We start from the raw sequence: 25883 nt of genomic DNA, 5'->3' as shown, positions 1-25883 counted from the left end.
TATTTCTTAGTTGACGCTTTTTGTCTAATATTTGATACTAGCCTACTACGCTAGATACTAGATGTTGCAACGTCTACCACTAGTTTGCAATCCTTGATGTCGCTAACGAATCCCTTTGCTCTCCTTTATTTTTTAGGCCCAGTTTCCACCAAGGCGTTTATTTATTCATATCCCTTCCTTCCTCTTTGCCGAACCAAAGCTGAGCGGAGAGGTAGTTAAGAACGGTAGTTAACGAAATCTGATTGCTTGTTCAAACATATTTCTTTTCCTCTCCGTTTTGGTGGAAACTAGTACACACAGTACAGCAGTATAGTCCACCTCATATTTTGTTCTTTAGGGCCTCCACTAAAACTCGTGCGGGTATTCGCGTGTGGTGTGGTGATATGTTGAATATTAGTATGGGTACTCACGGCGGACACCCGCTTGCCGGCTGTAGGCGTGCATTTCTATGCATTACCCGCTTCGTGCACTCACGCGAGTTTTAGTGGAGACCCTTAAGCTTCAATCACACTAACGCGTGCCTATCGCCATCGCCGGCGTGGTCAAAGGCCAATGACAGTTCACGCGACCTGACATTTACCTTTGATCGCGCTGTGATTGCGCCGGCGATGGCCATCTGTACGCGAAGATGTGGTTGAAGCATTAAGGGTAAGAGGACGTAATGTGAAGATAATTTACTAAATAACTTTCTCAGATACTTCCAACGCCTGGCCTCGGCTGAAGGCGGCGAGGGCGCGGAACGTGCACGCTACGAGCCGGGCGCGGCGGCGGGCGAGGCGCGCACGTGCGCCGACCTGCTCTCGCAGGCGCAGTGGCACGTGGCGCGCGCGCGCCGCCAGCACGACGAGGAGCTCACGCTGCGCGACCGCCAGCGCGAGCAGAGGGAGGCCTTCCGCAGGCAGCAGGTGATGATAAACCTTAGATCTATTATTGCAGCGTGTAGACAACTTGATTGGTGCCAAGAACATGACGCAACAGCAGCAGACATCGTGTCGCCGCGACGTACTAAAGCTACTAGCTATAAGTTTACTAGTTCACGCTGCGCGACCGCCAGCGCGAGCAGAGGGAGGCCTTCCGCAGGCAGCAGGTGANAGAATTAATGCGATGAAGCGGCACCACACTACGTCAGTGTCGCAATAATTATCGCGATAATGGGCATTGACGTTAGCCGTTAGTGTGGCCCCAGCATTACAGAAAACCCAACGTAGGACGTCCACCCACAAAGTTCACCGATGACCTCATAAAGGTAACAGGAAGGTGCTCGATGGAGGCCACTACCAACCGGGCGATGTGGAAATCATTGGAAGAGGTTCTATGTTCAGCTGAGGACGTCCTGTGCTTGAAATGATGATGGTAATGATGAAGCATTCTGCTAGGCTAAAAGACTGCTGGACAGAGAGCTGCTTCAAGAATTTCTCATCAACAGCTCCTGTTCTATAAGATTTGCTATCATTGAGGGCGGCTTTCATGTTCCATCAAAATAAAAGGGATAAACAAAAACCGATCGCATTGAGACCTGTGTTTCTCTCTATTCTAGATCCTGCGCTATTCGAGTCTGCTTCCCGCGAAATTAGTAGTTCTACAAAGTGTAAGATCGGGTTACATTTGTCTTCCAATGCGTGGCTACCACTTTCTACCTCAACATCTATTCGTCCTGCAAGCTCAGTGCCACTCCCTCTGCCAATTAGTTGAGCGATTCTGTCAGCTAATATCGCTGTGGGCATGTGAAAGATTATTTATGCCAGATCAAAAACAAAACCGCGGCAGTTGCTAGCTATAATTTCTTATAGGTTCCATCCACCTGTGCACTTGCTTTCAGAACTTTTATAAACGAAAATATCTTCTTCAAACAGGTAACGTGTGGCTGCAAACCTTACACCAGCCGTGCCGGGAAAAAGACAGGGAGAAGAGGCATCAGGAGCGAGCGTTAGCCATGTACATGCAAGTGCTCAAGAACGACCCCAAGAACATCTGGGCTGCTAATGGCATCGGATGTGTGCTTGCGCATAAAGTGAGTTATCATCCTTATAGATAAATTGGGATATTCTTCCTCTTCTCCTCAAACTACAGTACTTTCCTCAAACCTTTGTTTGTCACCTGTCATCCGCTTTGCAATGGAGGGAAGTCGAACCTTAATTTCGAACTCCTCCTATGTTCTTCTGATTAATTTCGTTGCGGGTCCAATGACAGTTTAACTTTCCCCCGGGACAAACTTGACCTTCATTGGTTGGGTTTTTGTGGCGGTCAAGCTGTAGATCCTGGCTACACAGGAGTAGCAGTGGTGGGAACGAGAGGTGGGAATAGTCCCGTAAACTACAGTACTTTTGTATGAAGAATCTGCCAATTCATAATGGGTGTAATGTGCGTACTTCCATACATGTTCATACTCATTAAAAGCCCAACCAAACTATCGGCTGATAAAAGTTTGTGGTGTGTATAACAGGACTTCTAGACCTCCCGCTTCAGTCTCTTTGGTCATTTCACAGGAACTGATTTTTAGAGTAACAGCCAATGAACACTAAGGGCTATATTCGCCGGCGCAACCAGTCGCCGGCTACCAACAAAATGTATACAGCTCTATAGAGAGTTACTCACCTGTTGTCCGTTTGGTTGCGCAAAGCTGTATACATTTTGTTGGTAGCGGCGACTGGTTGCGCCGCCATGGTGTCCCGGTGAAATATAGCCCTAAGTCCACGTATGTCCAAGGTCTATCCTTAGTTGAAGACCTAAACTTACATTAAAGTATTGACTCCCAGACTATATCTTGCAAATATAGCCCATGTATGTATTTTCTTATGTCGTATAAGTATTTATTAATTTTATTTATTTGGTACATCAACTTGAAATCACAGTTACATCCATTGCATGTGAATAAACGTTATTACTTGTTGCAGGGTTGCGTGAACGAAGCTCGCGACATATTCGCGCAAGTTCGCGAGGCTACGGCCGATTTCCCGGACGTCTGGATGAATATCGCGCACATTTACGTCGAACAGAAACAGTACATCAACGCTATACAGATGGTAAGACACTTTTGATATTCATAGTTTGATCATTATTTTATTTTATAATTATTTTTTTTATGCTAGACAAGGCAGGTATTTGACCGCAATCGCATTTTTTACGTATGGGCGCATTATGTCCAATTTGCAAATTATCCAACGCTCAAATTGTCAAATTTTCACAATTTCCAATTAGCTAATCGTCCAATTCGCAAATTGACCAATTCAAATAACTCAAGTAAGACCAATTCAAGTAATTCATAAGGTATTGATCTTCAATTACAAGTAGTCAAATGTGTACGAAACTGGTTAGTTACAAAGTGGGCTTCTTTCCTTTGATTACATGCAAATAAGATGCCTTAAGAAATTATCTCAGTGGACCTTTGGGCCAATCAGAAGTTAGGTGTTCTTTAAAAGTTACAAAAAAATAAATAAGTAGAAAATCTTTTAATTTATACCAAACTAGCTTTCCGCCCGCGGTTTCGCCCGCTTGGAATTATGTCTGTCACAGAAAACCTTTATCGCGCGCGTCCCTGTCTAAAAAACCGGGATAAAACTATCATATGTCCTTTCCCGGGACTCAAACTATATCTATGCCAAATTTCATAAAAATCAGTTCAGTGGTTTAGGCGTAAAAGCAAGACAGACAGACAGAGTTACTTTCGCATATAATATTAGTATAGGTAAATCAAAGGTAAATAATTAACATGTAAATCATTGTTTCCCCACAGTACGAGAACTGTATTCGCAAGTTCCGTATGCACCACGACGTGGAATGGCTAACGTGGGTAGCGCGCGCTCACGGTCTAGCGGGCAGACCAGGCGCCGCACGCTCTGCGCTATTACGCGCTAGACGAGTAGCGCCGCACGACCACGCGCTATTGTACAACACCGCGCTAACTCTAAGAAGACTGGCGGCTCATGTGCTAAAGGATGAACGCTCTGAGCTCAATAGGGTGTTGCGAGCCGTCCACGAGCTGCAAGTGTCACACGAGTGAGTATTATTTGACGCTATTGATCTGTGATGTTTACCTATTATGCGCTAGACGAGTAGCGCCGCATGACCACGCGCTATTGTACAATACCGCGCTAACTCTGAGAAGACTGGCTGCCCACGTGCTTAAAGACGAACGCTCGGAGCTCAATAGGGTGCTGCGAGCCGTCCACGAGCTGCAGGTGTCACACGAGCGAGTATTATTTGACGCTATTGATCTGTGATGTTTACCTATTATGCGCTAGACGAGTAGCGCCGCATGACCACGCGCTATTGATCTGCAATGATTACCTATTGCGCGTTAGATGAGTAGCGCCCGCGCACTGTTATGTTTTTCAAATTATTATGATCAGCGTACGCAGATGCTCGTAACGGACACCCGCGTGCCCGCAGCGGGCGTGCATTTATTTATGATATGTCCCGCTCCGTGCACTCACGCGAGTTTTAGTGGAGGCCCTTAACGGTCATCATCATCATCATCATTTTCAGCCATAGGACGTTCACTGCTGAACATAGGCCTCCCCCAATGAGCTATAGGGCTCCTCCACAATTTCTATAAGTGGTTTATTTGTTGCCTAACTTGTCATTATTATACACTGTAAAATCCTGGTTTTCCTAAATAAATATTTATTTTATTGTTTTACTTTGTCAGGTACTTCCAACGCCTGGCCTCTGCTGAAGGCGGCGAGGGCGCGGAACGTGCGCGTTACGAGCCGGGCGCGGCGGCGGGCGAGGCGCGCACGTGCGCCGACCTGCTCTCGCAGGCGCAGTGGCACGTGGCGCGCGCGCGCCGCCAGCACGACGAGGAGCTCACGCTGCGCGACCGCCAGCGCGAGCAGAGGGAGGCCTTCCGCAGGCAACAGGTGATTAGGAACCTTAGGTCTTTCATTACAGCATGTAGACATTGAAGATTTGCAGCTTGTCAAGTTCATAGCCGACTCCACGCAGCAGCAGCAGAAGACGTGTTATTTTACTAGTTCACGCTGCGCGACCGCCAGCGCGAGCAGCGGGAAGCCTTCTGCAGGCAGCAGGTGATTAGGAACCTTAGATCTTTCATTGCAGGGGTCTTGCAACTTAACAGGTGCCAAGGTTAAGATCTTTCATTGCAGGCGTCTTGCAACTTAACAGGTGCCAAGGTTAAATTCGTAGCCGACACACAGCAGCAGCAGACCGCGACGCACTATTAAGTTTACTAGCTCACGCTGCGCGATCGCTAGCGCGATCAGAGGGAGGCCTTCCGCCGCCAGGGCCGTCTTTAACCTACTAGGGGCCCTGGGCTCTTAAGGACCATATCATCATGGAGAAAGGTCTTTCGAATAGACAGGGCCCCCCTTGGTCGCGGGGCCCTGGGCACGTGCCCAAAGTGCCCAGTGGGAAAGGGGCCTGTCCGCAAGCAACAGGTACTCACGACGCTTAGCCTCGCACGTGCGCCGACCTGCTCTCGCAGGCGCAGTGGCACGTGGCGCGCGCGCGCCGCCAGCACGACGAGGAGCTCACGCTGCGCGACCGCCAGCGCGAGCAGAGGGAGGCCTTCCGTAGGCAGCAGGTGATGATACACCTTAGATCTTTCATTGCAGCGAGAGATAGCCAGTTCCTATGTGATTGAGAATTTCAGGTAGGACTCAGTATTGTTGCGGCATTTGGAGGTGAGATAGCCAGTTCCTCTGTGGTTGAGGATTTCGGCTGGAGCTCGAGCTTAAGTTTATACCAGAACACGCTATGTGACCGCCAGAACGTGCAGTGCGAGGCCTTTCGCCGGCAGCAGATGCTCACCTTCTTAGTCGTTTCGCACTTAAGAGTAGGCGCACACCGTTGATTTTTAGTTGGCCGATAGTTGTGCCCGATTTTAAATTGTATGAAGAATCGGCCAAATCGAATCGGCGTAGTGTGCGTACTCTCATACATGCCCATACTGATCAACTGCCCGACTAAACAATCGGCCGACGAAAAATCAACGGTGTGCGCCTACTCTAACAGTGCGGTCGTGATCACGTTGAGACGTTCACGTCGTTTTTAGAGGCAGATACAACTTTCCACACGATCACCCGCCATCTCTCCCGTTGGGCAGACTGTCTGGTGCAGTCAGATAGTCAATATCTTTATTTCCCACCTCGTATTTCACTTGATTAGTCCAGCACATAGGTGACCGCCACGCGAACGCGTTCCATCAACTTTTCACTTGTTTCCGCTAGTTGTCATCCCGCCTTGAAACATGTCCAATGTATTGCAATATGCGCGACTGTACTTTGGACGCATTGGTTGATTGTTTTATTTATTGTTATAACTTTACTTATCATACTTCAAATCACAGGAAGAAGAACGCAAACGCCGCGAGGAAGAACAAGCCAAGAGCACAGTGGAGATGCTACAGAAACGTCAAGAATACAAAGAGAAGACCAAGAACGCGCTACTATTCGCCGACATGCCGCCCGAAGGCAAGCCTAAGGGCCGCCGCCGCCGCGACGAATATGTCTCAGACTCCGGCAGTGCCAGTCCCGGACCAAGGGAAGAAGGGTGAGTGACGTCACATGACACATTATTAGGCCTACAAACACAGCATCAACATCCTACCATTATAAATGCGAAAGTCTGGATGTTTGTTACTCTTTCACGCAAAAACTACTGAACGGATTTTGATGAAACTTTACAGTATTGTTGTTTATAACCCAGATTAACATATGACGATCTGTGACAAACTAAATTTCACGCGGGTGAAACCGTGGGCAAAAGCTACTTAGTCATAATAACATCAATATTACTGTCCATCTTTCCTTCACTAATAAGTTAACATTCAAAATCTCCCCGCATACAAATCGCTTTCCAACCACCTCACTGTCAGTAGTAATAACATTTCTTAAATGAATGTCATGAAATAGTGTCTGATTCTCGCTATAGAAACGATTTTTCGATGGGACGAGATCGCAACGTGCGGCATATTTTTCAGCTATACCGCGACGCACACGCACGTAGCGCCAAAACATCGCTGCCATATCGTATTCGATCTGTTTCCACTAGAGCCAAGATTTGATTTGTTTCCAAGAGTGTAGCGAGATTATTAGTTGCAAGTTTTATGCGCACAGGTTTCTTCACCCCGCTGATACCTTATATTGTTTACTACGCAGGGACTCGTGTGTTGTTCCGAGCCGCCATAAAGTTTGCATCGGACTGTATCGATCTAGTAAATGGCAATGCCAGATTTTGTATGGGAGGTGGCGTCTTTTTTTTTCGCGCGGCCAATGACCAAACTTTGTTTTTTGATTACAAAATAGTGTAATAAACCAAACTACTATGACATGTATGTATACCTCTAAACTCAGTCTGAGCTGAGTTACGAGCATTAGAAGTTTGATGATTTTACATACTAGATTTGCTTTTTGCGCGCAAGTTTTGTAAGAAATTGCAACAAAATATTGCGCTGATTCTACTTTATACTGATGTCTGGAGCCTTTAATGGATGGTATTGTTTGTTTACACATACAATGCCACTATTTTGTTGCAATTTCTTACAAAACTTGCGCGCAANCCCTGGGCACTTAATTATCAAGGCTGACCCATATCATCATGGAGAAAGGTCTTTTGAGTAGACAGGGCCCCCTTAGTCGCGGGGCCCTGGGCACGTGCCCAAAGTGCCCAGTGGGAAAGGGGCCTGTCCGCAGGCAACAGGTACTCACGACGTCTCGCCTCCGCGGAACGAGCGCGTTACGAGCCGGGCGCGGCGGCGGGCGAGGCGCGCACGTGCGCCGACCTGCTCTCGCAGGCGCAGTGGCACGTGGCGCGCGCGCGCCGCCAGCACGACGAGGAGCTCACGCTGCGCGACCGCCAGCGCGAGCAGAGGGAGGCCTTCCGCAGGCAGCAGGTGATGATACACCTTAGATCTTTAATGGCAGTTGATGCCAAAGCTAAGATGTTAAATGTACAACTTCGTAGATGACTCCACTATGCAGCAGCAGATGATGTATGGCCGCAACACACTTTTCTCTGACAGCGCGAGGCCTTCCGCAGGCAACAGGTGCTTAGAAAACCTTAGATCTTTAATTGCAGCGTGTAATAAGTCTTCAGGAACTTGCAACTTGCCATTTGCCAAGGTCAAGTTCGTAGCCGACTCCCCAGCATAGCAGCAGCACTATTAAGTTACTAGCCCACGCTGCGCGATCGCCAGCGCGAGCAGCGCCATAGACAGCAGGCGATTAGAAACCCCACATCATTCTTATCATTGCAGCGAAAATAGATCTTCATAATTATGCAGATTGCTAGGTGACAAGACTAAATGCTAGCGCTAGTGACTCGTAGCAGACTCCACACAGCAGCAGCAAACATCTCGCCGCAACACAGTACGCGTTGTTTACTAGTTCACGCTGCGCGACCGCCAGAGCAATCAGAGGGAAGCCTTCCGCCGCCAGGGCCGTCTTTAACCTACTAGGGGCCCTGGGCTCTTAAGGACCATATCATCATGGAGAAAGGTCTTTTGAGTAGACAGGGCCCCCTTGGTCGCGGGGCCCTGGGCACGTGCCCATGCCCAAAGTGCCCAGTGGGAAAGGGGCCTGTCCGCAGGCAACAGGTACTCACGACGCCTCGCCTCGACGGAACGTGCACGTTACGAGCCGGGCGCGGCGGCGGGCGAGGCGCGCACGTGCGCCGACCTGCTCTCGCAGGCGCAGTGGCACGTGGCGCGCGCGCGCCGCCAGCACGACGAGGAGCTCACGCTGCGCGACCGCCAGCGCGAGCAGAGGGAGGCCTTCCGCAGGCAGCAGGTGATGATAAACCTTAGATCTATTATTGCAGCGAGTAGACTTTCAGGACATGCAACTTGATTGGTGCCAAGGATATGACGCAACAGTTTACTAGCTCACGCTGCGCGACCGCTAGCGCGAGCAGAGGGAGGCCTTCCGCAGGCAGCAGGTGATTAGGAACCTTAGATCTTTCATTACAGCGTGTAGACTTTCAGGACATGCAACTTCATTGGTGGCAGGGACTTGACGCAATAGCAGCAGACATCGTGTCGCCGCGACGCACTTATAAAGTTTATTAGCTCATGTTGTCAGCGCGAGCATCGCAAGGCGTTCTGCAGGCAACAGGTGATTAGGAATCTTAGATCTTTCATTGCAGCGTGAATATGCCTTCAGGTGGTGCCAAAGCTAAGATGTTAAAAGTACAACTTCGTAGCTGACTCCACTATGCAGCAGCAGATGATGCATGGCCGCGACACACTTTTCTCTGACAGCGCGAGGCCTTCCGCAGGCAACAGGTTCTTAGAAAACCTTAGATCTTTCATTGCAGCGTGTAGTAGGTCTTCAGGAACTTGCAACTTGCCATTTGCCAAGGTCAAGTTCATAGCCGACTCCACGCAGCAGCGGCAGAAGACGTGTTATTTTACTAGCTCGAGCTGCGCGACCGCCAGCGCGAGCAGTGGGAAGCCTTCCGTAGGCAGCAGGTACTTACAGAACTTTGATATATTATTACAATGTGCTTTCAAGACTTTTATCAAGTAATTTACCAGGTGCCAAGGGTAAGCTCGCTGGCGACTCCATGCAGCTTTGGGAAGCCTTCACGCAGGCAACAGGTGATTAGGAACATTAGATCTTTCATTGCAGGCGTCTTGCGACTTAACAGGTGCCAAGGTTAAATTCATAGCCGACTGACAGCAGCAGCAGACCGCGACGCACTATTAAGTTACTAGCTCACGCTGCGCGACCGCCAGCGCGAGCAGCGCCATAGACAGCAGGCGATTAGAAACCCCACATCATTCTTATCATTGCGGCGAAGATAGATCTTCGAGATAATTATGCAGAATGCTAGGTGACTCGTAGCTGACTCCACACAGCAGCAGCAAACATCTCGCCACAACACACTACGCGTTGTTACTGAGCAGCAGAGTGCTTTTTGTTACCGGTATCGCCGCCGTCGGAAGGTGATTAGAGAACCTTAGATCTTTCATTTCAGCGTGTATAGGCCTTCAGGACTTACAACTTATCAGGTGCCAAGGACTAGATGCAGCAAACGCACTAAAGTTTACTAGCTCACGCTACGTGACGGCCAGCGCGAGCTAGTAATTTTAATATCTAGCACTTTTTATCGTCGCTTCAAATGGTCATCTTGAAAAGTCAAACCTAATGCTTACTGTAGCACTGAACTTATTTATGTCCAGCTTTTTCTTCCAAGACACCGTCTACCGTTTTACCGTCTATCCTCTAGAATCTAAGCTCGTCATTACTTTATTCAATGTCATACATTTCCTTTACTAATCATACTTCAAATCACAGGAAGAAGAGCGCAAACGCCGCGAGGAAGAACAAGCCAAAAGCACCGTGGAGATGCTTCAGAAACGTCAAGAATACAAAGAGAAGACCAAGAACGCGCTACTATTCGCCGACATGCCGCCCGAAGGCAAGCCTAAGGGCCGACGCCGCCGCGACGAATATGTCTCCGACTCCGGCAGTGCCAGTCCCGGGCCAAGGGAAGAAGGGTGAGTGACGTCACATGACATAAGACCTCCAGACTGTCTATAACTAGCAGCCGCCCGCGACATATACGCGTTTTACCCCTTTAGGAGTTGAATTTTGCAAAATCCCGTCTTAATGAGCACCTAGAACGATTCTAAAAGAAACCCCTATCCAAAATTTGAGACTCTGAGATTTCGTGATGAGTGAGTTAGTCAATCAGTGACCTTTCGCTTTTATAGATACAGATAATGATCTCAACATTACTGCCAATCCTTCCTTCGATAATAAATTTCCAAATCACCCCGCATAAAAATAGCCTTGTCGCACTATAACCGTCATTCCTTCATTTCAAGTTCCAACCACAGTAGTAATGACATTGTTTGAATGAATGTCATGAGATAGTGTCTGGTCCCCGCTATAGAAGTGATTTTTCGATGGGACGAGATCGCACATCGGCTTATTTTTCAGCTATACCGCGGCGCACACGCATATAGCGCTAAAACATCGCTGAGATATCTCATTCAATTTATTTGTTCAGCTATTCTGTCGCCAAGAATGAAGCAAGTATATTACTTGCTTGAGATCGATATAGATCTCTGGATCAATTTAAATATCACTTAATCAAAACACTTGTTTCAGCCGCGAACCCAAACAGAAAGGCCGCAAGAAGCGTGAAGGCGGCGAAGCGCGTAAGAAAGGCACCAAGAAACGCCGCGAGCGCGCCGGCTCAGGCAGCGACAGCGACCCGCCTCGCAAGCGCGGACGCAAGAAGGTAAGCGATATATACCATTCCAAATCTACAGGAAAATCTCGTTTGTCAGGTCAATGAGGGCTATCGTTTTTATAACAGTTGGCACCCCTGGCGATTGACAGAACCTAACTACTTTTTTATATTTTTAAACCGGCAGACAGTGGTGACTGAGTTTTTTGCGGCGCTTCTTCTCAGCACTTGCCAAATGTTTGTCTCGAAGCGCTGGTAGGGCATAAAAAGAATGAGACATGTATAGGCTCCTTAAGAGCATTTGACGATTTGCAAGAACTAATTTAATTAGTCTAAACAAATAAAGATAATTTTGATTTTGATTTTGAACCTTACTCTACAGTGGCGCCATCTTGATGAGTGCAAATGCGATAGTCCTCCTACCACATTAGCGCTCACAAGTTGGCGCCACTGTCTACGCTACTAGCAAGTGACAGGACCTTACTCTACAGTGGCGCTAACTGGTGAGCGCTAAAAGGATAGCCCTCATTGACTGTAACCTTGTCTTGTCTAGTCCGAGTTGCACCACTTAACTTTAAACGTAACTATATCGATAACCGGTGTGTTTTTGTTTAGTTTGACAGATTTTTGACGTTTGTTATAGTTGAAGGAAGATAGTGCAACTCAGCCTAATCTTCTTATATATATAAAAATGAAACCCGTTTCGCGTTGTCACGGCATCACGTGTGAACGGCTGAACCGATTTCGATAATTCTTTTTTTTTAATGTTTGTGGAAGTCCAAGGATGGTTCTTACGGAAAAAAATATTAAGAAAATCTCTACGCTAAGGCGGTACGAAGTTCGCCGGGTCAGCTAGTAAGTAATAAGTTAGCCAGAAAGTGGCGTTATAATTCCTCTTAACACTGCCTTTACTCCGGCTAAAAATCCATAGGAATAATGTACGAACTTATTTAAGCAGCTAGGAAACTCTTTAATTGGCTTAGATTTAATGCTCATCAAACTAACATGAATACTGTAAAACAGCTGTTGAGTTTCTGAATAAATAAATAAATAGAAAGTTACGTCTTGATTGCTCAAAAAGTATAGAAAGNTGTTCGTCTTCTTTTGTTAATAAAACGACGCGCGAAGTTCGTGCTATAAGAGACCATATCTACCTCGGAGTCTGAAGAATGCGGGCCGTAAGTTACGCTGTCTTAGCCGCAGCCCGCCGGCTNTCAGTTCAGACTGAGTTTAGAGGTATACATACATGTCATAGTAAGTTTGGTTTATTACACTATTTTGTAATAAAAAAACAAGGTTTGGTCGATGGCCGCGCGAAAAAAAAAGACGCCAATTTCCGGCATTGTCTTTTAGCCGTCACTTTATCAAACAATCCTCTTGTTTCAGCCGCGAACCCAAACAGAAAGGCCGCAAGAAGCGCGAGGGCGGCGAAGCGCGTAAAAAAGGCACGAAGAAACGCCGCGAGCGCGCCGGCTCAGGCAGCGACAGCGACCCGCCTCGCAAGCGCGGACGCAAGAAGGTAAGCGATATATACCATTCCAAATCTACAGGAAAATCTCGTTTGTCAGGTCAATGAGGGCTATCGTTTTCATACTTAACAGTTGGCACCCCTGGCGATTGACAGAACCTTACTCTACAGTGGCGCCATCTTGATGAGTGCAAATGCGATAGTCCTCCTATAGTTCCAAAATACTGAACTGTCCTATCGATGACATTGACAGTGGGGCGCCACCGTCAATACCGGATCGCTGGTTCCGATTTTTGCCATGTTGGAAACCATATAGTTGAACGATGGTAGCGCCCCCCTGTCATTGAGTTTGGCGGGACAGTTCAGCGTGGGTCACCTATACCACTTTAGCGCTCACAAGTTGGCGCCACTGTCTTCGCTACTAGCAAGTGACAGGACCTTACTCTACAGTGGCGCTAACTGGTGAGCGCTAAAACGATAGCCCTCATTGACTGGTTCTGTCAATTTATTACCTTGTCTTGTCTAGTCCGAGTTGCACCACTTAACTTTAAACGTAACTATATCAATAACCGGTGTGTTTTTGTTTAGTTTGACAGATTTTTGACGTTTGTTATAGTTGAAGGAAGATGGTGCAACTCAGCCTAATAAGTAATAAGTTGGCCAGAAAGTGGCGTTATAACTCCTCTTTACACTGCCTTTACTCCGGCTAAAAATCCATAGGAATAATGTACGAACTTATTTAAGCAGCTAGGAAACTCTTTAATTGGCTTAGATTTAATGCTCATCAAACTAACATGAATACTGTAAAACAGCTGTTGAGTTTCTGAATAAATAAATAAATAGAAAGTTACGTCTTGATTGCTCAAAAAGTATAGAAATTTAATGGCAGTTCAAGTACTTCTAATCGTATTATTGGACGCGATAATCGATGACATCACTGATGATAATACATTTGTGACCTGTAAATCTATTTTTCTCTATTTCAGTGCCACCTTTTCATTCCATGCATTTTTTCATTATATTCAATTAATTTTTCAGGGCGAAAAAGGCATCGGCCGCCGCGAAAAAGCGAAAGCGGCTGACGAGAAGCTCAGCGCGAAACAACGTGCGAAAATCGTCTCCAAGGAAACCATATCTACCTCGGAGTCCGAAGAATCCGACGCGGGCCGTAAATCGCGCAGCCGAAGCCGTAGTCGCAGTCGCAGCCCGCCGGCCAACAAAGGCCGTAAGAGAATCATGTCGGCGTCTGACAGTGACAGGTATGCGACATTAGTCTTTGTCTTCTTTTGTTATTGAAAGTGCCAAGATTGTCTTATGAGACTTATCAACCTCGGAATCTGAAGAAGTATCTGACGCGGCCCGCAAATCGCGCAGCCGCAGCCCGCCGGCTAACAAGGGCCGTAAGAGGATCATGTCGGCGTCTGACAGTGACAGGTATGCGACATTAGTCTTTGTCTTCTTTTGTTATTGAAAGTGCCAAGATTGTCTTATGAGACTTATCAACCTCGGAATCTGAAGAAGTATCTGACGCGGACCGCAAATCGCGCAGCCGCAGCCCGCCGGCCAACAAAGGCCGTAAGAGGATCATGTCGGCGTCTGACAGTGACAGGCATGTGACATTAGTGTTCGTCTTTTGTTAATGAAAAAAAACACCACGATTGTGTCATAAGAGACCTCAACCTCGGAATCTGATACAAGTCGATTTCCGATCGGAATCAGAGGATCATGTCGGCGTCTGACAGTGACAGGTATGCGACATTAGTGTTCGTCATTTGTTAATGAAACAAAACACCACGATTGTATCTAAAGAGACTATATCTACCTCGGAGTCCGAAGAATCTGACACGGGCCGTAAATCGCGCAACCGAAGCCGTAGCCGCAGCCGCAGCCCGCCGGCTAACAAAGGCCGTAAGAGAATCATGTCGGCGTCTGACAGTGACAGGTATGCGACATTAGTGTTCGTCTTCTTTTGTTAAAACAAAACACCACGATTGTGTCTAAAGAGACCATATTATTATCTACCTCGGAGTCCGAAGAATCCGACGCGGGCCGTAAATCGCACAGTCGCAGCCGTAGTCGTAGTCGTAGCCGCAGCCCGCCCGCTAACAAGGGCCGTAAGAGGATCATGTCGGCGTCTGACAGTGACAGGTATTGTATATTTACTTACAGAGACAGACAAACTAACGCCCGTATTCACATACAAAACTATGAGGTCTCACAGTGCGCACGAACCAATCACAGAGATCTATTCAACAATCAATTCAATTAAAAAAGCACTTTTACACGTCCCAGTATTAACCCTACCACTGCTTCAGGACAATAAATGGGCCAGTGCTGAGAAGAAGCAGCGCAAGAAACTCGGTCACTATTGTCAGCCTCTTTTTCAAAGGTTTACAGGCTTTACAATATACAAAGTTATAAATGTTTATGCGAGCTAGGCAGTTACGCATCCCAAACATTTTTATTAAACGTTCAATTTGCTGCTTTACTTAGCAAGCACCCTTTGTAAAGACGGGCGTAAAGTCTTTGTCTTCTAAAGTCTTTTGTCACTGGAAGCAACGCGCCAATATCGTGTTCAAGGAGACCAAATCCACGTGCGAGTTGAATGAGTCGAGTGATAGTGAATTCTCCTCTGCAATTATTTAAAATTGTAATACCCATTCTTTTTATTTTTAAAGATTATTAGCAATTTGTACTGCCCAAATTACTAATAGTCCCGTTAGCCCCTCGTGGTAAGCTAAATAAGCTTGTGTTACGAGTGGGCTCACCACAATAGTCGAGGGGCGGTGGGATTCGAACCCGCGTTCCTCGGATCTCGAGTCGGCCACTCCGACCCGTTCGGCTATCGTGGCTATGTGTATGTAACAGTTATGCATTGTTAAATAGCAAGTAAAACGTTTTTCAATTTTATTTATCTTTTTTTCAGGTCCAGATCTCGGTCTAAGAGCAGATCTAAGTCCAAATCTCGCAGTCGATCGAGATCCAAGAGTCGTTCAAGATCTAAAAGTCGGTCGCGTTCTAAGAGCCGATCACGTTCCAAGAGCCGATCGCGTTCTAAGAGCCGCTCCAGATCTAAGAGCCGTTCCCGGTCGAAGAGCCGCTCCAGGTCGAAGAGCCGCTCCAGGTCGAAGAGCCGCTCCAGGTCGAAGAGCCGCTCAAGGTCGAAGAGCCGTTCCAGGTCAAAAAGCCGCTCAAGGTCGAAGAGCCGTTCCAGGTCAAAAAGCCGCTCTAGGTCGAAGAGTCGATCGAGCTCGAAGAGCCGTTCGAGGTCGCGATCCAGGTAAATAAAATAATTACAATCTTAGATCTAACATAATCAAAACATGTGGGAGTGTGAAACGGGACGCAAGAGAGTGAGTGAAAGGCAATGAATGAGTGAGTAAGAAAGGTGATTTTGGACAAGACAGAACAGAAGACGAAGCCAGGACTTTCCTTTTTTTGTGGTTTTATCCCGGAAAAATACAGACAAATATTACTGATTTTCAATTCCTACATACATCACATTTTCATCTAAGTTGTTATTAAAAAAAATCTGACAAATACCGTCCATTATAGTCTATCCAACATAGCTTGATTAGAATGACAGCTGCCATCAAAAGTAACGACATAACTTTGTAGTAGCGATCAATGAGAGCTAAATATTGGCGGACAAGAAATAATTCACGTTTGACCTACAAACAATATTTTCGACGACAGTGCTTCCAATAAAAATGTTAATTTCGTGTAAATGCAGCGTTAAATTACACCAATAAGTAGTAATTCGAAATTATAAAAATCAAGCTAGAGTATTAACGACGTCTCTACAAGGTTATCTCGAGTTACAAAAATGTTAGTGTTGGGACATATCGACAAATGTCATATTAAATTAAAACTATTTTTTTAACATATTTACCTTTTTTTTTTCTAACTAATTTTTTAACATATTTAAGTCAAGTTATACGTTTTTCTAAATGTTCACTATTAAAAATCAAAAAACATTTCATTCTTAAATAATCAAATATCGGAAATCAATCACCGGTAATTTTTTGGGTATTCATAGCACCGTTGCTCTAGAAGAGATGCCCACCGCCCTCTAGCGAGAGGAAAAAACCACTGAAGAACACTGATGATAATGACTACGACTTAGGTTGTACACCCTTGACATGAATTTAAAATTTTAATGTCTTTAAATTTATATCATTTGTCATTTTTATGAATAAAGATATGAAGAAAAATTGGGTGCATTTTTTTATATAATTTTTTCGAAAACTTTACGATACATCTATGTGAACCGTATCTCAGCACTAGTCACATTCGTTTGACAGCTGTCATTCTAATCAAGCTATATTGGATAGACTATAGTATCTCAATTTTGGTATAATTATAACTTAATTTTACATGTTTATTCTCTTCCACAGGTCCAAGAGCAAGTCCCGCTCGCGGTCACGGTCGAAGAGCAAGTCGCGTTCGCGTTCGCGCTCGCGGTCGAAGAGCGGCTCGCGATCTCGTTCGGGCTCGCGCTCGCGATCACGTTCGGGTTCGCGCCACTCGCGACCCGACACGCCTGTATCAAGAAAGTCGGTGTCGGCCAGCGAAGACGAGGCGTAAGCCAAATAACACCTTATCTCGCCACCACAACGATAAAAATCCCGTGATTGAAGTGACCCGTAGAAATTAGAATTTAAGGCAAACACCATTCGGTACCAGGATATAATTCGTGGTCCGTAGAATTTGCAAGAAAAACCACATTGGTGGTATGTAAATATTTTCCATTACCTGTGCGGTATGCAGTCTTTTATTTGAAAGTGATTTGTTCTTTTGTGTTACAACTTAAACTTGGTTTATAGCTTATTTTGTTAAGGGTATGAGATGAAGCGCAGTTGAGTAGCTGTTAAGTGAATTAAGATTCGTGATATGTTTCATGACATGGATCACATTCGCTAACTTACGCGTAACTATAACCTCGTACTGAGACAAAAGTATTAATTTCTTTCTTGTATTTTTTATTCTAATTTAATACCTTTTCTTATTGTTACGTGTACCGTCAAATAATTTGTCTACCTCTAATGTCAGTTCCAACTGCTCTTGCAGTATCCATACATAACATAACCCACTGGTGTACTTGAATTTTGCACTTTATGCTTACAGAATTAGAATCTAATTTTCTAGATGCTACTCGACTGCTCTAATTCTTAACCCTTAGGTTAGTAGGACTTGTACACATCTTTATTTATAGAAAATAAACCAATCAAACACCATTCTTAGACAATAATTATGAACTTTATAAATATCGCATGTACAGTCGACTGCACGTCAGATTTTACATGTTTGGTGCAAAACAGCACTTTTAACAATGTCATAAGATACCACAATGAATAGCTTGACGTGCTCCGTACTCCAATTATCAATTAACATGGCCGCTCCAATAATATAGATATCGGAATATCTAATAAATAATTTTTATATCACATTTTGTAACATTTGTATCGACATTTAGTATACAAGTAACTCTGATTGACTCTTTAAAATTCTGACTCACTAGACTTCCATTTTACTCGACTTCCATATAATTATCAGTATATTTATTGTACAAGATCACTTATTACTATGAATTTGATTATCTCAGTCAGTATCCATGATAGAAAAGTATTAAAAACTACAAAGTGTACAAGATTGGAACATGTTTCGACTTCATTTCGGCTTTTACCATTCTCACTCTGTACTCTAAGCATTTGTTTTATATCTTTATTTGGACTGACTACCTGTACCTATTATGAAAAAATAAAATAAAAATAGAAAAATAACATTTTGTTTTCATTTCCATAGACTATAATTTCCTATTGATAGAAGTAACAGCAGTACCTCTAGTACGAAAAACTTTCGAGTTCGTTTCGTTGCGTATTCAAAGTGTCATCGAAAAATTTTGTATGAAAAATTAAACAGCGCCCCCTATATTATAGCCGCCCTAGGGGGCGCTGTTTAATTTTTCATACAAAATTTTTCGATGACACTTTGAATACGCAACGAAACGAACTCGAAAGTTTTTCGTACTAGAGGTACTGATAACAAAAGCTCTACGAGATTTTGGGTAGAGGATGTAGCAATGAATTAAAAACAGTTTTCATGAAAATTTTGTATATTTTACAATTTCAAATCCATAATAGAATATTTCCAAAGACACTTGTATAATTTGCTCGTAAATCAAACATGCGTATTATTTTTGTTGTTTAAATCAACAAATTGATATAAGTAACAAAAGTTTCAATGGGGTTCAACTCTTAGCCCAACATTGTGTTGAGATTCATATTTTTCTATAAAAGATAACAACAATTTATTAATAGCTTACAATAATATACTTTATTTTTATCGATTTAAGGTTTAATTAACACAACCATTCCCATTCCACACGAAACAGATAATATTTATTCAAACAAAATAACATTGGAGAGTGAGATTAATAAATTACCTAATGGACTAATTGGACTAGAAAAATTACGCATAATATCTTACCTCTAATAATTGAGCGTCAATATAACACGGCAGAAACAGCTTTGATAAATAAATATTTCAAGCTAGAACGTTAAACTTTAGAGAATATAAAGATATAGTGGTCCTATACGATACTGAATATATTGTTGTCATTCATAGGAAAACTTTAAATTAAGGACGTTTGGATATAGTACTTATGCGCACACGCCTCGCACGTAAAGATTATGATCGGTTAGCACGTGGTGTCAGTCTCCGTGTTCCTAGTATGTATGTCAACGTGAAATTGTGAACTCTGTCAGTTTATAATATAACGCGTTAGATTGTAAACTAACAGTGGGTTAGGTTAGGTTAGATTGTAATTTAACTACGCCAGATTATAATCTGGCGGAATTCACAATTTTACGGTGACATATACACCGAACACGGTAGTAGTAGTAACCCAAATATTTTATGTATGCCTAATTTATAATAATCTAATAAACATTTTCATTGTGTAACTGTAAATAACTGGATAGTATTCGGACCACTACAATAATATAAAACAATTTACATTTTTAAGGCATATAATATCTTGTCTTTGCAAGTTAAATCTATATTTTTGGTTACGTTTGCGGACAATAAAGTGGTTTAAAATTACATTTAACTCTGCAATATCACTAAAATTTGAGAAAAGGAAATAACAATAATTAAAATATTCAATTTGGAAACTAAAATCACAGTTTATCTTACCTAATAGACTTAATAAGATTGTAAAAACCGCTGAAACTATTTTAGAGATCTAGGTTTATGTCTTTTGATAATATACCTTACAGTTTCTGCTAATAATACTGGATAAATACTGTAAAATGTTAATAAGTATGAAAAACTTTTAAATCTATCTTTACTCGAAACAAATTGGTCAGCACAAGTTAATGTTTACGCAGCGGTTTCTACTTCATTTTTTTCTATATTACCTTGATACCTAAATCTCCGTACGTACCCTAAATATTTTTCTATTCAATGTTATACAATTCCAATACATTATCTCTCGTAGAAACTACTTTTAAAATTTCATACAAACGTTTCTAAATGTTAATATTTTTCATTAAAAAATTTGAGTAAAAATTCGAGTATGTGGCAGTATTCGTTCAATATCGAGATAAGTGGTCGATTATTGCTAAATAGATTCATAGGAAAAACTATATTTGCATAAAAGTGATCTGGATATAACTGTGCGCTAATATAGCTCTTACATACCTTACACTAATGACTAGTTTCTTATACGATTATGATTGATGAATTTGTTATAAAACGTACGTGATATAGCCGTTAAAACGGTAGGCCTATAGGATTAACTTTTGCTTACTTTTTAGGAATACCTAACCGCCACCCGCGGGCAAATCTTATAGACGAAAGAATTCTGTAGTCCGTTGAATTCTGTTTTCTTTCAAATTGAATCAATTCCCGCGTAAAGGACTCTTTTTGAAGCTATTATCGCTCATTTTGCTATAAATTAATTCGTCTCACTATTTTAGTAACTATTGTGCGTTATGTTATTGTATTTTAAAAATCTTTAGTTCTTTATTCTTTGTATGTGTTGCAATGAATCTGAGCTCCTAACTAGCATGAGCCATGGCAGCTAAAATTATCTAACTCATGTTTTACAGCCGACAGTGCATCCGCTAAGTTTATCTACAAGTCTAATCCTTCCTATGAAATAACACCAATTTGTACATTATCTTGTTTTTAGGCAACAATATGGCTTCAATGGCTTTTGTTAAATCTTCCAAGAAGGTGTGAAGATCGACTAAGGAAGGATAGGGGGATAAATCTTTTTTTAGTTCTGAGTCCTCATTTTGCAAAATAAGCGTATCAATGAAATTCAACTTTACTGATAGGTAAAAATGAAAAAAGTATATCCATTCTGGAAATAGCACTCATATAGTGGAGTCTTTAAGGTTTTTTTAGCAGAGGAAACTCTCAATTCCTCATAATATACACACTTTGGGTAGCTAATATTTCAACTGGAATTGCGCATTGTCGACAAGCCAATTTTTTTTTGGACCAAGAAAAATACTTCTCAGGCCAAGTATCAAGTCAATGTCATAGATTTAGCTCTATTCTCCATAAAATACTAAATCTAATCTTACACCACTAAGACGGTTCCTTGGTGCCGTTGGTCTGGGCGAAGGTCACGCTGCCATTGGCCATGGTGGTGTGAGGCCCTCCCAGGAATGAGGTAAAGGTTGTGTCTCTGCTGATGGGAGGCTCTAAGCCCTCTATAGGGATGCAGTCCAGGGTTGGTACGGTGTATTCCCTGGAAGAGTGTTGTGAGTTTAGTTATCGATTGAAAATGTACATTGCACCCTAGAATGAATGGGAGGCAACATGTAATGTAAGCTTTGCCCTGCGATTACACGGAGACTTGGGATATGACCGCAAAAGCAAGTCCGGTCGCCGAGCACGTAGAATTTCGTCCAATGACCCCGAGCTACCCATCCTTATTGCTCGCGCGTTATTAATTTTATATTGCTGTCGCGCTCGCACACTCACTGCGGCCGCCCGTCGCACAGTCGCGACAGCAATATAATTACGTTCATTGGACGAAATTCTACGTGCTCAGCGACCGGACTTTACCTAGTTACCTACTATTCCAGCTCTACCATGGGGATATTTTTCTGGAGGAGACTGGAGGAGGAGATATCCCCGCGAAGTCTTCTTTTTCTATACTATCATTTTTAACCCACTACAACTAAAGTAGGAGGTTCTCAATTCAGTTGGTATGTTTTTTTCCATCATTGTCCTGTACAACTTCGCTGAGGATTTGGACGCAGGAGAACGAACTTCTATCCGTTCGCCGCTGGCGATATGACGTCACTCGAAGGAATGCGTCTATAACTTTAGCAAAATAATATTGAAAATATCTTTTATTTATTAATATTGATAAAAACTGTGTATATGCGTAAAATAAAACACTTAATTGCGTTTAATCACTAACAAATTGCGTTTAATCGCGTTTGGAGGAGGGGACGCGCATTCCACGGAGCGGCAAACTTAGCGCGAACAGGTAGTACTAAACTAGCCTCTATTAATAATAATCCGAGACTATGAACCAGGCAGGTGACCGGTAGTCTCCATCCATAGCCCAGTAACCAGTCCATCCATCCTTCATCCATAACCCTAGTCCATTTTCCAATAACTGCAATAGCACCTGTGCACAAGCTGGGGATGGTCTCTGGCTACATCCCATGATATAGTCAGAGACTAGATCCAGCATGTGCACCACTTTCACTTTTGTCGATTATTTTGCGCTTAAAACGGCCTCTACGTGTTGGATCTGTAATCTGTATCCCCACGCAAGCCTTATAAAGGACCGGGCCACTTTTGACCCGTGAGCTCCAAAGCGTACAAATATAATAATAATAAATATTAGAGATGAAACGGATATCCGGCAACTATCCGGTAGGCCGGATATCCGGCCTAAATTTACTATCCGGCCGGATACCGGATAGTAGCTCACTATCCGGCCGGATACCGGATATTAAAAAACTACGAAAATTTCCTATAATAAAATGAATCACATTAATCTTTGAGTTAAATATCAATAAAATGGCTTATAATAATTACGGTTTTTATCTAAAGTCCAAAAAGTTACAAAAAAGCCATATTAAGGCCTTTCAAAAAATTAATTTCTTTTCTGGACTATTCACTCTAACTAATGACGAATACATAAATAGTAAATATATTTTAATGTCGAAATATTGCCAAATAAAATCGGCGATCTTTTTTTCACTGATGGTCTGATGACATACAGGGTGACTTTGAAATCGTTGGCATCCTTTTAATATAAGAATACTCATGATACATAGTGCATTCCCCAAATATGAGACAAATCCAATGAGATTTTTGACATTATTTTAACTATGTATTTGTATTAGTGTGCTCTTAAAAAGAGTTNTCTGCTCATGTGACCTTTACCCTTAGGAGAGACACTTGTCCTCCGGTCAATCTAAATAACAACGAAATACCTCAGACAGATAATGCAAAATACCTGGGAATGCACCTGGATAGAAGGCTCACATGGCAGAAGCACATCTGGGCTAAAAGAAAACAACTAGATGGAAAACTTCGTGGTCTTAACTGGTTGATCGGACGAAGCTCGCAACTGAACAGCACCAGCAAGGTCTTGGTATACAAAGCAACTTTGAAACCTATCTGGACTTACGGGATACAGTTATGGGGAACAGCTAGCAAGAGTAACATCGACATACTGGAGAGATTTCAAAGTAAAGCACTTAGAACCATGCTCGGCGTACCCCAATGTATTAGCAACAAGTACATGTATCTTGACCTAGGCATGAACACTGTTCGTGAGGAAATAGTACAGGCAAGCCTGAAATACCAGGAGAAACTGGAAACTCATGCAAACGAACTCGCACAGGCCTTAAGTGGAGAAGGTGGACTACAGTACAATCGACTGAAAAGACAAGGCATTCCCAGTCTCGCCCAAAGATTTGTAGACTGAGCCAGGAAGAGAGCTTGCTGGAAAAAGTTCAGCAATTGATTGGCTCTCGAAGACAACATAAAATTCAGGACATGTAGCTCCAGCCAAACAAGTGGCTTATTGTTTTCGAACAGATTGCCATAGAGCAGAAAATACATAAAAAAAAAAAAAAAAAAAAGTACTAAAAGTAGAATTTTAAATCTTTATAGTCCATCAAATTTATCCACAACGTCATGGTTAAGTATTAGGTTTTGTAGTCTTTATATGAGGATAAGATTAACTATGTATTACACGTCTCTCAACTCACCTTGAACTGAAAAATATACATTCCAGCAATGAGTGTGTAATAATCTGCTGACAAAAATGATAAATGCAGGATAATTGAGCCCGCATCTCTGAGCATAAAGCATTGCAGTATCTGGAATATTGTCTGCGTGGTGCAGTAGCTTCCCAGCTGTACGATGGTGTCAAGATCGTACCAGTTGAAGAGCATCAGCTCGTGGAACTCTACGAAGAATGTTTGAGTGCACGACACAATACTGCCAATGAGGCCTAATAAAGCCAAATAGTCTGAGCAAGACTGCGTTTTGAGCATCATATCTTGGAGGACAGTCACCATGGCATAAAGAAGGGAGCCCCCTAGGCATAGCATGTCACCGACCAGCTGATTTTTGCCTGAAACAGTAAGAAATGGTTAGCATGTAGAATTAATACAGAAAACTTAAATAAAAGCCATGGAATATCTTTTCACCCCTGGCCCATTATTGTCCTGAAGCAGTGATAGGGTTGGGATATGTAAAAGCTGTGAGAGCCTACTTAAATAAATAAATAAATCATTTGTTTTGTATATTCTTGTTTTGTTATTATCAAATGAACATAAATCAATTTTTTTTTTTAAACAAACTGCTATCAAGTTTTTAAGTACTTATTAGATACTAGCTTTCCGCCCGCGGCTTCGCGCGCTTTGACTACATTATCTACATATTTTACGGAACCCTATTTTTTTCCAAAATAAAATTTAGCCTATGTTACTCGTTATCTACGAGTAACATAGGCTAAATTTTATTTTAATTTTATGTAGCTTTCGAATGGTGAAAGAATTTTTAAAAACGGTCCAGTAGTCTTTGAGCCTATTCATTACAACCAAACAAACAAACTAAGTTTTCCTCTTTATAATATTAGTGTAGATCTAAGCTCAAATATAGAACGATATATTTTTATCATTACCATCAGTAGGAGCGCCTTCCACGTCAGCCCACACCACACAAACCACGGCCATTAACCCTAACGTGGCGCCAGCGACGTGCGCCACCCCTAGCCTCTGGCCTCGCCACGCTCCTCCCACCAATGCAGCACCCACACCGCTGCACGCAAGCAGCTGTCAGCTCAGGACTGACGTGTAGCGCTGTGACATTACCAACAGCCAGCTAGCTTCCACGTCCAGTGCACAAGCGATGAGAATAATCCACCATCTTCTACAAGTAAATTTTAAAAAATAATGTGATTATCTGTTAAACTATGTAAGAACACAGTTATTATGATAGCAGGAGTTAGGTACTGCACTTACTTGGATATTTTTTTTAATCCATTACACAACAAGGTCGGGGTAAATAATATAAACAGTGTAACATACGGCAGCACGAGCTGCCCGGTTGTTGGAAACTGCCAAGTCGCGCTCTGAAGGAGCGTCGTCAATATGCATTTGCCGCTCAATAGAATTGATAAAGCTTGGCCTAAAATTATACTGCGCCACACTTTCCTGAAAGAAAAACAAAACCTTTAGCTTCAGATACGAGAAACTTCTTCAGAAAACACTAAATAACAAAATACTAGCCATCGCCCCAACTCCGAAAAATAAGCCTCAATTTTGTCACTGAAAGTTACGTCTTCCATCGTTTGTTGATTGCTTATAGCAATTTTCAAGTGGACGAAAACTCTGTAAAGTATGTTATTTTCTCATGGAACAGCTGGAAAACACAAAAAATTGCCATAATTTTCACGACAATGAGCAAAGCAGAGCCAGTGGCATTATTGACAAATTTGACAGTTTCTGACTGAAACATTTCAGCAGTTTCCTGTTTAAGTCTTTCTTTTAGCTCCTACATTACGATAGATGGCGCTAAAAACTAGTCCCTAGTAGCTAGATGGCGTTAAAATAGCTTCTTGTAAAGATGATGATTTTTGTTGTTTGCTACAAAATAAAGTTTAATCTTTATGTAAACTCATAAAAGAAGTCGTTGGCTCCTAGGCTAGGACATTGACAGACAAAGATGATGTGAATATTTATAACTTCTAACTGGATTTGAT

At 43.0% G+C, this 25883-nt stretch overlaps 2 protein-coding genes across 2 annotated transcripts in view; one reads left to right on the top strand and one right to left on the bottom strand.

The window, feature by feature from the left end:
- The window catches only part of Ctr9 (RNA polymerase-associated protein Ctr9), a 29121-nt gene extending 11793 nt beyond the window's left edge, over nt 1–17328 (top strand). The window contains 6 exon segments of the mRNA XM_028304343.1: nt 695–905; nt 6308–6514; nt 11092–11208; nt 13664–13884; nt 15552–15905; nt 17023–17328. Coding sequence (XP_028160144.1) covers nt 695–905; nt 6308–6514; nt 11092–11208; nt 13664–13884; nt 15552–15905; nt 17023–17212 — 1300 coding nt within the window. The 3' untranslated portion in view covers nt 17213–17328.
- Nucleotides 17329–19253: 1925 nt separating this feature from the next.
- LOC114352688 (solute carrier family 35 member F1) lies at nt 19254–25278 on the bottom strand. Its single transcript, XM_028304361.1, is given in 4 exon segments — nt 19254–21394; nt 23884–24251; nt 24804–25051; nt 25169–25278. Coding segments are annotated over 4 exon segments (894 nt in total). The 3' UTR covers nt 19254–21226.
- Nucleotides 25279–25883: the final 605 nt, after the last annotated feature.

This window comes from Ostrinia furnacalis, unplaced genomic scaffold, assembly GCF_004193835.3.
Source record: "Ostrinia furnacalis isolate ACB-3 unplaced genomic scaffold, ASM419383v2 OfSCF1416, whole genome shotgun sequence".
NCBI classification, from domain to species: Eukaryota; Metazoa; Arthropoda; class Insecta; order Lepidoptera; family Crambidae; genus Ostrinia; species Ostrinia furnacalis.
Note: the sequence above shows the minus strand (reverse complement) of the source record. Positions and strands in the feature narration are given on the sequence as shown.